General features: G+C 60.0%; 1 protein-coding gene across 4 annotated transcripts; it reads left to right on the top strand.

Moving 5' to 3' along the window:
* Window positions 1-1,152: 1,152 nt before the first annotated feature.
* SLC29A1 (solute carrier family 29 member 1 (Augustine blood group)) lies at window positions 1,153-11,181 on the top strand. Of its 4 annotated transcripts, none has more exons than XM_028097882.2 (14): window positions 1,153-1,256; window positions 3,455-3,564; window positions 4,749-4,827; window positions 6,798-6,879; window positions 6,987-7,189; window positions 7,280-7,419; window positions 7,722-7,856; window positions 7,960-8,057; window positions 8,210-8,288; window positions 8,769-8,866; window positions 9,077-9,185; window positions 9,433-9,518; window positions 9,910-10,109; window positions 10,473-11,181. In XM_028097882.2, exons 3-14 carry the CDS (start codon window positions 4,799-4,801, stop codon window positions 10,582-10,584), a joined length of 1,371 nt encoding a protein of 456 aa, XP_027953683.1. In that variant the 5' UTR covers window positions 1,153-1,256; window positions 3,455-3,564; window positions 4,749-4,798; the 3' UTR covers window positions 10,585-11,181. The 4 variants fall into 4 exon arrangements, with proteins under 4 accessions (XP_027953683.1, XP_027953682.1, XP_087880083.1 ...); XM_028097881.2 differs by having other exon boundaries at window positions 4,745-4,827; XM_088023957.1 differs by having other exon boundaries at window positions 1,218-1,236; window positions 4,745-4,827.
* Window positions 11,182-12,356: the final 1,175 nt, after the last annotated feature.

Raw genomic sequence — 12,356 nt, 5'->3', positions numbered from 1 at the left:
CCAATGTACTGGCCAACCAAAAGCAGGGGAATCATTCCCCCTCCCCTGGAGGTGCAGGAAGGGCGGACCACTCCTCAGCATGCCCACCCCCTTCCTCCTCTGCCAGTGGCGGATGTGGGACTCAGCAAGGCTTGGCATCTGCCTCTGAGGACAATGGGATTCACTCAGGATGTAAGGCTGTTTGGGGCTTTTTTTCTTACCATCTCCAGCTATTCCTCAGCTTTTCCAAAGTTCTGGATTTAGAAAGAGTGAATCTTTTTTTTTTTTAAAGATTTTATTTATTTATTTGAGAGAGAAAGAGAGAGAGAGCACGAGAGGGAAGAGGGTCAGAGGGAGAAGCAGAATCCCTGCCGAGCGGGGAGCCCCGATGCGGGACTCGATTCCGGGACTCCAGGATCATGACCCGAGCCGAAGGCAGTCGCTTAACCAACTGAGCCACCCAGGCGCCCAGAAAGAGTGAATTTTGAGGGGCCTACAGACCTGTGCCTCTACCCCCCCAAGACACGCATCCCCCTCCAAATCCCAGTTGAGGTTGGTGTGGCGTTTGCGTGTGGGTATGCCGGTCTGTGTGTGTTAGAGGTGGGAAAATCAGGTCACTGATTATACTGACGATGCAGAGGGGTCCCTGGGCATGGGGGTTGGGGGGAGCAGAGGATAAGTGCGAATGGCAGAAGGTGGCCCTGAAAAGGGAGCGGACGCTGGAAAGGGAAAAGGTGTGCACTGGAGAAAGTGGCGTGGGAGGGGGTTGGGGGGAGTGATACTGGAATATCTGGGAGGGGAGTCCGCACCGCTCTGGGCGGAGGGTTGGCTGCAAGGACAGTAGGAGTTTCTAGACCATCGGGGTGGAACAGACTAGGGATGATACCCCTCCAGCCCCGGATGCTCGTTAACGCGGCGGGGTTTGGCGTGGCACGGCCCAGAGGTCCTGTCTTAAGAAATAACGCGAGGTGTGAGCCCGGCAGCCCCGGGGGGAGGGGGCATGGGCGCGGCGGCTCGGTAAGGGGGGGTGGGCTCGCATCCGGAGCTGCGCGGGGGGGGGGAGTAGCTGGGGCGGGGCCGCGGCAGAGGGGGCGGGGCGGGGGGGGGAGCGGACGCGCGCCGTGGTAGGGGGGAGCGGGCTGCGGCCGCGGGCCGGGGCGGGCCGGGGCGGGCCCGGGCGGGCCCAGCGGAGGGCGGGTTTGAATGTGCTCCGGCGGGCGCGGGAAGCTGCCGAGAGGGCGCGTGGATCTCGGCGCGGTAGGACTCCTTCCTAGCAGGTGCTGCCTGGGCCGGGGGGCCGGGGGGCCGGGGGGTCGGGGAGGGGGGACCGGGAACGGCCGGCGCGGAAGGCGCCTCTCCCCGCCGCCCTGAGGGCAGGGAGGCCGGGCCTGGCAGCTACGCGGCGCGCAGAGGCAACGCCGCGTGGGGCCCCCGCTTCCCCCGCGCCGAGCGTGCGGAGCCGCGCTGCACGTGGCGCGCCAGGGTCAGGGCGCGTGGAGACTCTGCGGAGATCGGGACCCGAGCGGGGCGTGGGCGGCCTGGCTCCTGGGCCTGAAACCGGCCGTCGCCGAGCTGACCTCCGCAAGGGGCGGGCGAGTAAATGGGTAATCTCGATGAATCTTGTCGGTACAGGAGAGGGGCCGCGCCGGTAACTGCGCCGGGTGGGGGAAATGGGGATGCGGGCACGCGGCTTGGAGGTGAATGAGCTGTCTGTTCCTGGCCTCCCCTTCCTGGGCGCATCTTCATTTACTCCCAGAGATGACCTTCCCTTGACTCAGAACCCCTGGTTTCCTTCGTGGGGGGAGAGCAGTGGTGGGTGAGGGCTGGTCCCAGCCCTGCCCTTCACCCTTCTTGGTGCGGCCCCTTTGCCCATTCCTCTCGGTAACCTCCCACTTGTCTTTCTGCCTGTTGAGCTCTCCGTGCCAGGATGTGTGTGTTATTGGAGGGGGGAGGGGGTTGCCTTACACCTGAAGCTCTTGTCAGGCTTGAGATGACCTCGGCCCCCACCCTGTTTTTCCCCTCATCTCCCAATATACGGGGCTAGCTGAGAAGCAGCTTTTATGCCTACCTCCCCACCCCGGAAGAAGGCTAGAATAAGTTGCACATTGAGTTGGAATTCCAGCGCACCCCATTCACTAGCTCTGTGACCTTAGACAAGTGACTGAACCTCTCTGAACCTCAGCCTCCCCCATCTGTTCAATGAAGACAAATTAATACTAGCTTATGGGTGGTTGTGAGGGCAAGAGGAGCTATCTGCACATAGTGGCTGGCCCCACACTCAACCCCAGGGAGTAGAGAATTGGATGCTACCGCAAAGGTGTGTCTAGAAGCTGGGGTGCGTGAGAGGTGCTGGGGGCTTGGGGGCAGGGAGGTGCTCAGTCTGGTGGTTACTTTCAGGGTTCCATCCTGGCAGGCCAGGGCATGGCTGGAGGGACACCAGGTGCTCTGAGCTGGTATCAAATCCCTGGTTGCTGCTGGGCAAAGGCAGGCAAGAACAAAATACCTGGGCTGGCCAGCTGAATGTCGGGATGTGGGCAGAGGGGAGAGGCTCCCCTGGAGTTCGATTGTGCCCAGGACTGAGGTGGGGACAGCTGCGAACAGAACGTGGGCGGGTAGCTGGGGAAGAGGGCAGAAATGAATACTTTCCCAAGCCTAAGGCAGATTTTACTAAGGAAGGGGAGATACTCTATTCTCTCCACCCCAGCTCCCATCTGGGTTGAAGCTATACCAGTTCTTTCACTGCCAGGAATCTTGCCTGTGGGGGCGGGGGAGGGGTGGAGCATGGGGTGTGCTGAGGTGTGAAGCTGGGAGATCCCCTCCCTGCTACCTAATAGAAAATCTGAGTCCTGAGCCTTCTCTGCCTACCCCCCAGGGTAGAGCCTTCTTGCCCCCATCCTTCTTGAAAACATAAAAACTGTTGTTCACCACTCTGTCCATTCCCCAGTGCCTAGAACAGTGCCTGGCTAGCATGCAGAGGTCCTCAGTCAGTATTTGTTGAAAAGATGAATGGAAGAAGCCCTCTGCCTCCATCTGGAGGTGTGGGTGTGTTTCTCCTGTCCCTGCCGTACAGCCGCCTACAACCCACGTGTGGGCTGGGGGACTGAGGGGCTGAGGAACGCCTTTGGAGAGTCTGGAGTTCACCCAGGGAGGGGTTGAGATGAATTATGGGGAAGGATAGAGAAGCCCATTGAGGGTGTTGGGGGTCCCTGGCGGTATGTGTCTGCCGGGCTCAGGCTGGGACCTGGAGCACTGGCAGTACCTGTGAGTTGCCCCACCCCTTCAGCGCCCCTACTGAGACTGCTGGGTGGCTTATCTCCAGGCTATCTACGGGAGCAGTTTTTATCTCCTGGGTGAGTGTGTGCCTGTGTGTGTAAGAGGCTTCTCAGAATGGGACTGATCCCTCTCACAGCAAGGCCTGCAGGGTTCTCTCCCCATCCGGCCTCTGCCACTTTATTAATTCTGGACCCTTACCCAGGGGGAGCCCATGGACAAGGCCTGCTGCCGGAGCCTGAGCTAGGACCACCTCCCAAGGACCGCCCAGGCCCCCTCTGCTCTGACCCTTCTGCTAGCAAGTCTGGGCATCCGGTGAGTGTGGGCCCCGGGCCCAGGCCCAGGCGGGTGGGGAAGCCAGTCCTCACCCCAAACAGCAGACCTGGCTCCAGAGCTAGGCCCGCACGTGGGGGATGCGCCAGCACACGCCTGCTTGGCTTTCCATGCTGTCCAAAGGGAAGGCTGTCTCATCTGGCGCCAGGCTGCCTCCCCTGCACGAGTGGGAAGCAGGAGCGGCGGGGGGGTACCGAGGGGGGAGGCCAGGAGCTTTAGGTCAGGCCTGTGCCCCTGCTCCTCCAGTCTTCCCTTCCAAGTTTGTTTTCAGAAAGGGGAAGAGGACAGGGGCCTGGGAGTGAGTCAGAGAGGAACCTAGGGGGGATGGGGTGACCCTGGGGCCAGGCCTGGGGATGGGGGAGGGGCAGGCTTGGTTGTGGGAAGGGCTGTGTCCCCACATCCGTGGTGAAGCATTTTCCTAGAAAACTGGCCAGGACTAGGAAACCCTTGGGCAGTGACTGCAGAGGAAGGTTAAAGCGCCCCCAGCACAGATAGGCTGGAGGCTGGGGGGCCTCCAGGAGGGGGCAGGCTCTCCAAAGTCCACTCTTGCCGTGAGGGCAGGGCCCCCCGCCCCTCCCGCCGAGGGTGTGAAGGTCAGAGTTGCAGAGAGGGACCTGGGCGTGGGGCGGGGGGCGGGGAGGCATCTCTGGCTTCAGTCCTTTCTCGCTGCAGCTGCGAATGTTTGCTGTCTGCCCTCCGTTCTCCCCTCCCGCGCCCTCTTTGCTGTGACTCCTGTTTCCTCCCTCCTGTCCCTCCTGCCCCCCTCATTATCGCTGCAGTCCCTGGCCCCTGTCATCCTGTTCCCTTGCTTCTCTGCCAGTCCTTCCCTCCCTCTCGCTTATACTTCCTCCTCCTCGTCTCCTGCTCGCCACTCTCCCGTTTCCCAGCTTACAAACTGCTTCGGCTGCCGGATAAAAATAGCGGTGGCCAGGCTGGGAGCCAGGTAGTGCCTGAGCAGGCAGGGGCCCCGACAGCGCTGGCCGCAGGGGTCAGATTGAGCAGCCCCGAGGGGCAGGGCAGGGGCTGGGGGGGGGGGTACCTCTGGACTCTTCAGTTTGCCCGCTGTGTGTGCTATCCCCACCACAGCCTACCCCACAAGAGCCTAAAGAGGCCTATGGGGAAGCCGGGCCAAGACGTGGCCTCACGCTGCTTCTGCCCCCAGCAAGCTCCAGAAGGAGGGAGCTCTCGGCCAGGCAAAACCAACACCGCCGTCACCATGACAACCACTCACCAGCCTCAGGACAGGTACGGGGACCTGGGCTGGGCATCCAGGGGAGCGGACGTGGGTCTCCAAGGGGCTGGGTGCCACGTCCTTTGGAATTTGGGGTTTCCACTGCTGACTGGCCTTCCGGCAAAGTAGCTGTGAGTCAGGTCTGCCCAAGGGGTGGGGGCCGGGTGCGCCTTAGCTGGGGTGCCTGTGGGGAGGGCCGGGGTGGGTGGGTGGCGGCAGCCCCTCCCTGGCCTCTCAGTGTTTCCACTGTTGCTCTCCAGCCAGCTAGCAGTTTCCAGCTTCTCCTCCCATCACTCTGGGGAAATATTTGGCGGCACCCCTCATTCCAGAACACATCTGGCAGAACTGCCCTCTTCCTCAGACCTGGCCTTGAGCCTCTGCCTGAGATGACCCTGGCCCACCCTGGTCCTTGAGCTGACCTCGCTCTCACTTCCCCACCCCCGGAGCCTATAAGCTCCTTTAAGTTAGACCTGCCACCACGATCACACGTATGTGTTTTGTTGAGGAAGAGGCTGTAGCTTGGTTGAAGCTCTCCAAGGAGTCTGGGACCCAAGACAGTTGATGAAGCCATGCCTGCGGTCCAAAACTCCCTTCAGCCCAGGCCCCCAACTGCATCCCCTCGCCCCTGCGCATCCCGTCTTCCTCTTGTGCCAAAAGGCCGCGGAACTAGGCCACTTCTGGCTGTGGGACCTCTTTCTCTGTGACTGTTTCCCACCTGTAAAATCGGGGTGGGGTTTATTTGGGATGGGAGGGAATTTAAGGAGACCGCAGGTTGGGTCGTTCCCTGTCTCCTCTGTTCCCAGGCCACCTGTCCTGTCAGAGCCTCACCCGTTGGTAGCAGTTCTGGGAACCCCTCTCCCATCTCCATGTGCCTTGGTCCCCTCCCCCAGCCCTGCTCTGACCATCCGTTCTGGGCAGCCTCGGCCAGGGGCTTCTCCCTTCATTCTGGGCCTCTGAATCAAGCCCTTAGCTGTGTTCTTCAAGATCATGAGGATATGAGGTGCGGAGGTGGGGGGGGGGCGCTGTAGTTGAATGGCTCGGGCCTCTCCACTCGGGGCATTCACCTGGGCGTTCCCTGTGTGAGGCCAGGCCCTGCGCTCTGGCCAGACCTGTTTTTTCCCTGCCTTGGGCTTTGTCCCTGTCACTCAGTGAAGAAAGCCGGCGTCGGCTGTGGATGGGTATGGCAGACACATCTGGAGACCACGCTGGGAGGGCCCAGGGCTGCCTGGGGGAGGCTGGCCCATCGCACACAGGTCCTGAGGTGTAGGGCTTGGGGGCAATGCCCCGGGCCAGCCGAATGGGGCGGCACTCATTTACTCTCTGCGGCCCACATGACGTCCAATGGCCTGTGACCGCCTGGCCTCCCCTATGTGGTGTGACCTACAAAGCTAGTTTTGTCTGGGCCGGGGGGAAAAAAACAGCTCCCTCACTTCCCAGCCACCCCAAGTCACCCGCCTTCCTGTCCCACTAGGTCCAGAGTGGTTTGGGAGTTTCTTGACCTCAGAGTCCTCTTTGGGGAACCACACAGTGCCTGCCCAGACAGCATAATCACTTCCAGCCTGCCCGGTGGGGGTGGAAGACACTTTCTGTTTGCTTTCTCACTCACCCGCCCACCCCCAGCCCCTAGCAGGGTTTCCAAAACCACCTCCGGATGTATGGGTCACACTGGTTCCCAAGCCTGCAGGGACCCCCGAGTCTTCGGGGCTGAGAATCAAGGTCCTGTTGGCCATGCCTTTCAGTCCTGTGTCCCTCCCTGGCCCTCCTCCCCCTGTGGACTTGTCTGCCCTTTTCCCTATCCCAGGACACTTTCCCTTTCCATGTAAACCCGTAGGAAGTCTCAGGCACATGGACATAAACACAGATGCCTGTGTCCTGCAACGGCTGGAGAGCCCGAAGGTTGGGGAGGCAGGAGCTTTTAGGTTTGATCTGGGAAGGAGGGTGGGGTGGTGGATCACTTGGCCCCTTTTTCCTCTCCCATTCTCAGGTACAAAGCCGTCTGGCTTATCTTCTTCATGCTGGGTCTGGGGACGCTACTCCCATGGAATTTTTTCATGACAGCCACTAGGGTGAGACTCGGGGACCTGGGCTCCAGGGGGCATGTAGGGCCTGGCTGCCGTGTCCTCAGGAGCGCTGGGAGAGAAGTCTCAAGGCTTCTGTCTTGCAACCCCCACAGTATTTCACAAACCGCCTGGACGAGTCCCAGAATGTGTCCTTGGTCACTGCCGAGCTGAGCAAGGACATCCAGCCCTCAGCCGCCCCCACAGTGCCCTCCCCAGAGCGGAACTTGCTCAGCGCTGTCTTCAACAATGTCATGACGTTATGTGCCATGCTGCCCCTGCTGTTCTTCACCTGCCTTAACTCTTTCCTGCATCAGAGGTGAGCGCCTGGGCCCCTGGCCTGACCCCTCACTGCCTCTTGCTCTCCCTGGGCTGAGCCCCCAGCCTCACCGCCCCGGCCTCTGGGCAGGATCCCCCAGTCTGTTCGGATCCTGGGCAGCCTGGTAGCCATCCTGTTGGTGTTCCTGATCACTGCTGTCCTGGTGAAGGTGCAGCTGGCTGCCCTACCCTTCTTCGTCATCACCATGGTCAAGATCGTTCTCATCAACTGTAAGTGGGGCTGGGAGGGGGCAGAGATCTTCCCACATCCCCCCACCCTTCCTTCAGACCCACAGTCAGCCAGGAACGGAGCCCTTTCCTCCCACCCTGGAGGAAAGAAATGGATGCCGTGGACGGTCCGGGCTCCAGAGGCCTGAGCAGGCACGGACCAGGGCTGGAAGCAGGGCAGAGAGGGCCATTTGGTGTCACGACCCCACTGGGACCCGTTTTCCCATGGGCCCCCAGCCACCTGCAGTGGAAGAAAGTTCCCCTCTGCTCTCTCTCCCCTGCTGACGCCCACCTCGTGCCCCCAGCGTTCGGTGCCATCCTGCAAGGCAGCCTGTTTGGTCTGGCCGGCCTCCTGCCCACCAGCTACACTGCCCCCATCATGAGTGGCCAGGGCCTGGCAGGTATCTTCGCCTCAGTGGCCATGATCTGTGCCATTGCCAGTAAGTACGGCCGCCTGCCTGCCGGCCTGGTTGCTGGGGTGGGGTGGGGGAGGGGAGGGGCAGGGGTGGGGACGGTCTCTGATCACTCACGTGCTCCACACAGGTGGCTCAGAGCTGTCAGAAAGTGCCTTCGGCTACTTTATCATCGCCTGCGGGGTTATTGTCTTAGCCATCGTCTGTTACCTGGCCCTGCCCCGCCTGGTAAGCAGATGGAGAAAGCTGGATTCGGGGTGGGGGTGGGGAGTCCAGGGCTCCAGACCAGTGGTGTTCTGGGACCCAAACCCGGCGTAGGAGGGGGGCGTTCTGGAGCTTCCACCTCTGAATCCACCCCCCCGGTGTCCCCCACTTGGTAGGAGTTCTACCGCTACTACCAGCAGTTCAAGCTTGAAGGGCCTGGGGAGCAGGAGACCAAGTTGGACCTCATTAGTAAAGGTCAGAATAGCCTGCAGACGCTGGGGCGGAGGGCGGCCCGCCCAGCAGGGGGCAGCCTGGGTACAGAGGGCAGGAAGGAGCGTGCCCTACTGGCTGGCGGTTATAAGCCAGCAGCCAGACGGACTGGGGCTGGGATGAGCCGGGGGCAGTAGGAAATGAAGGCCAGGAGAGGTGACGTGGGGGGAGATGCTGGGCGCCCTCGAATGCCTGAGGGCAGCGGGAAGCCACTTCAGATTCTTGTAATAGGACCTGAGGCTCCCGGGAGAGGTCAGGACCCCTGGGACTTGTGACGTGGGATTTACAACTCTGGGAGGTCTGGGCTCGGTGTTGGGGGGGGGTGTGTGGCTGTGTCCCAGGGAAGGGGTCTCCATCCCCAACTAACCCCGGCCCTTTGGGGGAATGTTTCTGTCATCTCTTGTTCTATCCTCCCCACAACGTGATGCTCCCACAACCTGTCACCCCCACCCCACCCCACCCCAGGAGAGGAGACAGGAGCAAACAAAGAGGAGTCCAGAGTTCCAGCCCCCAGCTCGCAGCCCACCAACAAAGGCCACTCAATCCGAGCCATCCTCAGAAACGTATGTGGGGCACGGGTGTTCTGCCCTCGGCACCTTACCCTCTTTTTCTCTTAGTTTTGCCCCTCCCGACCCATGCACTGTCCATCCGCTCCCTACCCGAGACTGGCCACGCCCCTGGATTCTGTGTGTGTGTGTTGGGGGGGGTGGGGATTCTGGGCTCCTTGTTGCACAACCACCATGAAGACACGGGCCTGGGTCCCTTTCCTCCAGATCTTAGTCCCGGCTCTCTCTGTCTGCTTCATCTTCACGGTCACCATTGGGGTGTTTCCCGCCGTGACTGCTGAGGTCCGGTCCAGCATCGCGGGCACCAGTGCCTGGGGTGAGGACACCGTCGGTTCCCAGGATAGGGGCACACCGGGGCTAGAGCAGGTTTGGGAGTGGGGCGCAGGGGGAGCCTGTGCTTCCGTCTCCCCAGCTAAACTCCTGGCCCATTTGCCCTTCCCTGACCTGGAAGCATCTTCTCCATTTTACAGCTGGGGAAACTGAGCCCCCGTGAGGGTTAGGGTTGCTGAATCTGTCTCTCTGGACCTAACAACCAACCCGACTCTACTCTTTTTTTTTTCCAGGAGACTACTTCATTCCCGTGTCTTGTTTCTTGACTTTCAATGTCTTCGACTGGCTGGGCCGGAGCCTTACAGCTGTATTTACATGGGTAAGCGGAAGAAGGAGGTGCCCAGCCCCTGGGCAAGCAAGGGCAGAGTTCAGCCTGAGACCCAGAAAGGGAACCAAGAAAATATGGTGATAATGGGACCATGCTTTTTTTTAAAAAAAAAACCAAGACATAATCTGTGTATACTAAGTCATACAAGTCTTAAGCATACAGCTTAATGACTACACGCACACATACGCACGCACGCACGCGCCCCTATATAATCACCAGCCAGGTCAAGATAGAGAACGTTTCCAGCACTCAAGATGGCTCAACCATGTTCCCTCACAATCAGTATGCCCGAAGGGTAACCAGATCCAATGCAGATCCTGAGGGGCCCCAAGTGGAGCGCTGGGGGCCAGCCCAGGCTGAGGCACCACCTGTTCCTCCGTAGCCTGGGAAGGACAGCCACTGGCTGCCAAGCCTGGTGCTGGCCCGGATGTTGTTTGTGCCCCTGCTGTTGCTATGTAACGTCCAGCCCCGCCGCCACCTGGCTGTGGTCTTTGAGCACGACGCCTGGTTCATCGTCTTCATGGCTGCCTTCGCCTTCTCCAACGGCTACCTCGCCAGTCTCTGCATGTGCTTCGGGCCCAAGTGAGTGGGGCCCCTGGTGGCATTAGGCGGGGTCTAGAGCTCCAGCGGTGGACAGCTCGTGGAGGGAGAGAGGGCAACAGGAGACTCCCTGATCCTGGAGGGGCATGTAGGTGAAGGGGTCGTGGTGGAGAGTGGGGCACCCCGGGTACCCAGGTGGAGATGTGGGAAGGTGGGAGACAGCCCCCTTATGCATTCCCCCACGAGGCAAAAGCCAGATTGGAGGTGGGAAAGTAGGAGGGGCCTGGGGAGCAGCAGAATTCTGTGCTCAGGCAAGTCTCGCCGTCACAGATGCTCTGTGGGGGGAGAGCTGCTGGGGGCTGGGGTAGGGGCCATTCTGAGGAAGCCTTGCCCTCCTGCCTTTAGGAAAGTGAAGCCGACTGAGGCAGAGACAGCTGGAGCCATCATGGCCTTCTTTCTGTCTCTGGGCCTGGCACTGGGGGCTGTCTTCTCCTTCCTGTGCCGGTCCGTCGTGTAACCGTGGACAGATAGAAGGGCTGCACTGACCACCTGCTCCTGCGCCCTTTCTTCTCCTTCAGGGATGGGCAGGGGTGATCTGGAGGTTTTCTCTTTTCGCCAGCTTCTGCTTTCTCACGGCCTGTTCTGGGCCTGGGTGTCCAGGCCCTGAGGAGGGAGCGTCTACGGATGGATAGTGGGGACATTGTGAGCCTGAGGGTCAGAATCAAGGGAGGGCATGCAGTCTCTGCATCTGCTCAAGTCCCCTTCAGCCACCGCCCCCACACACGCTTGGCTCCGACTGATCCCTGCTTGAGCAGGGCAGCAGAGACTGCTGGGCTTAGGGTATATGTGCGTGTGTGGCTCTCTGTTCTTCTGCATATTTACCAGCAGCGGCTTGGGGCCAGGACTGTCTGTCTAAGGTCCCATCGATAATATTTCCATATTCTCCCCATGTGCCTCCTCCCCCCCCATTTCCATGCCCCTCCCCTGCTCCCCCGGCCTTGTTTCTACCAATAATGCACCTTGTACAGTTGCCATTTTACTGCCTTTTTTTATATTCAACAGAAACCAGGTGCCTTCAGAGGCTCTCTGATAAAATAAAAAAAAATTTTTTTTCTCCACGGCTCCCTGTGTCCTCCAGCCGCAGCTCCTAGAGAGGGCAGCAGGATGGCAGCCTGAATCGGGGGGTTGAGCATGACCCCGCTGAGCCCTGGCCAGCACTGGGCCTGTGTCCAGTGGCGGGGTGGGGGGGGGGTGCAGTTAGTCCTCTTAGCCTCAGTGGGGCTGCAGTGCCCCCTGCTGGGGCCACAGAGGAGGGACAGGTCTGGAGCCAAGACTGCTGGCTGAGACTGAAAAAGGCCATTTTTTCTTTGCTGCTCAATTCCTTCCTTCACAGAAGTGGGGGTAGGGACAGTGCCCCGTCTTTCTTTTGTCTTTACTGCAAGCCTCACCTGTCCTCACCCCTCAGCCGCAGGAATAAACCTGCGACCCTGGTCCGCTCCTCCCCACCACGAACATCCCCTCCCCTGCACTCCCACACCTCCAGGCAAGAAGAGGCTGCAGCCCCACCATGTCCCCTACCTGGCACTCTGCCCTGACACCTGGGGAACATGGGGCCTCTGTGTCCTTGCATGGAAATGGGGCCCCCTCCCCTTTTCTTCTCCAACTCTCCTAAGGAAGGGTCTGTGGGACTCTAAGAGTGGCTCCGTGGAGGGAGCTGTATCACTGGATCCCCTTCACAGAAATGGCTCTTCCTGACTGGAAGTGGGAGTTCTGGCCGCTGGGCGACACACACACACACACACACACACACACACACACACACACACACACACACACACACACTACAAATTGGCACCTCTGTCAGGGCTTTTGTTTCTCAGTTTAATTGAAGGCTTCAGGCCTCATTAAGGGCTCTTAGCACATTTTTAAGGCTGTTTGATGAGCTCTGAAGTTCTCAGGGGGCAGTTAAGCATATCATTATATGGAGAACTGGAGACTCCAGGGGTACACGTCAAACCAAGGTTTATATCCGAGGCTGGTGGAAAATAAGGTACTCCTTTCCTATCAGATTCAAAAGCAGGGTTCCCTGAGTATGCCTCAGCCTTTGCAGTGCCCTTTGGCACTGAGGCTGAAATTAACCGGTGCTTTTTGTTTTCGCTCCCTCAGCCCCTCTTGACCTTCCCATGGGACCCCAACCTGAGCGTCCTATTGGGCTCCTTCCTTGGCACAAGCAGCCCCTCAGGGATGCTGTCTTTCTTCCCTGGGTTCCCTCTACGGCCTTCTGCCTGC

The sequence above is a fragment of the Eumetopias jubatus genome, unplaced genomic scaffold (assembly GCF_037043125.1).
Source record: "Eumetopias jubatus isolate StellerSeaLion01/CBP00866 unplaced genomic scaffold, mEumJub1_p1.0 scaffold_6, whole genome shotgun sequence".
Lineage (NCBI taxonomy): Eukaryota > Metazoa > Chordata > Mammalia > Carnivora > Otariidae > Eumetopias > Eumetopias jubatus.
The sequence above is the reverse complement of the archived record's forward strand: the minus strand, read 5'-3'. Positions and strand labels throughout refer to the sequence as shown.

Bases quoted from the DNA above. Each gene is read 5' to 3' on its own strand.
- SLC29A1 (XM_028097882.2), top strand. From the start codon at position 4,799: ATGACAACCACTCACCAGCCTCAGGACAG. The intron at 6,880-6,986 runs GTGAGACTCGGG...CAACCCCCACAG, and splicing joins TTTTCATGACAGCCACTAGG to TATTTCACAAACCGCCTGGA. The intron at 8,289-8,768 runs GTCAGAATAGCC...ACCCCACCCCAG, and splicing joins GTTGGACCTCATTAGTAAAG to GAGAGGAGACAGGAGCAAAC.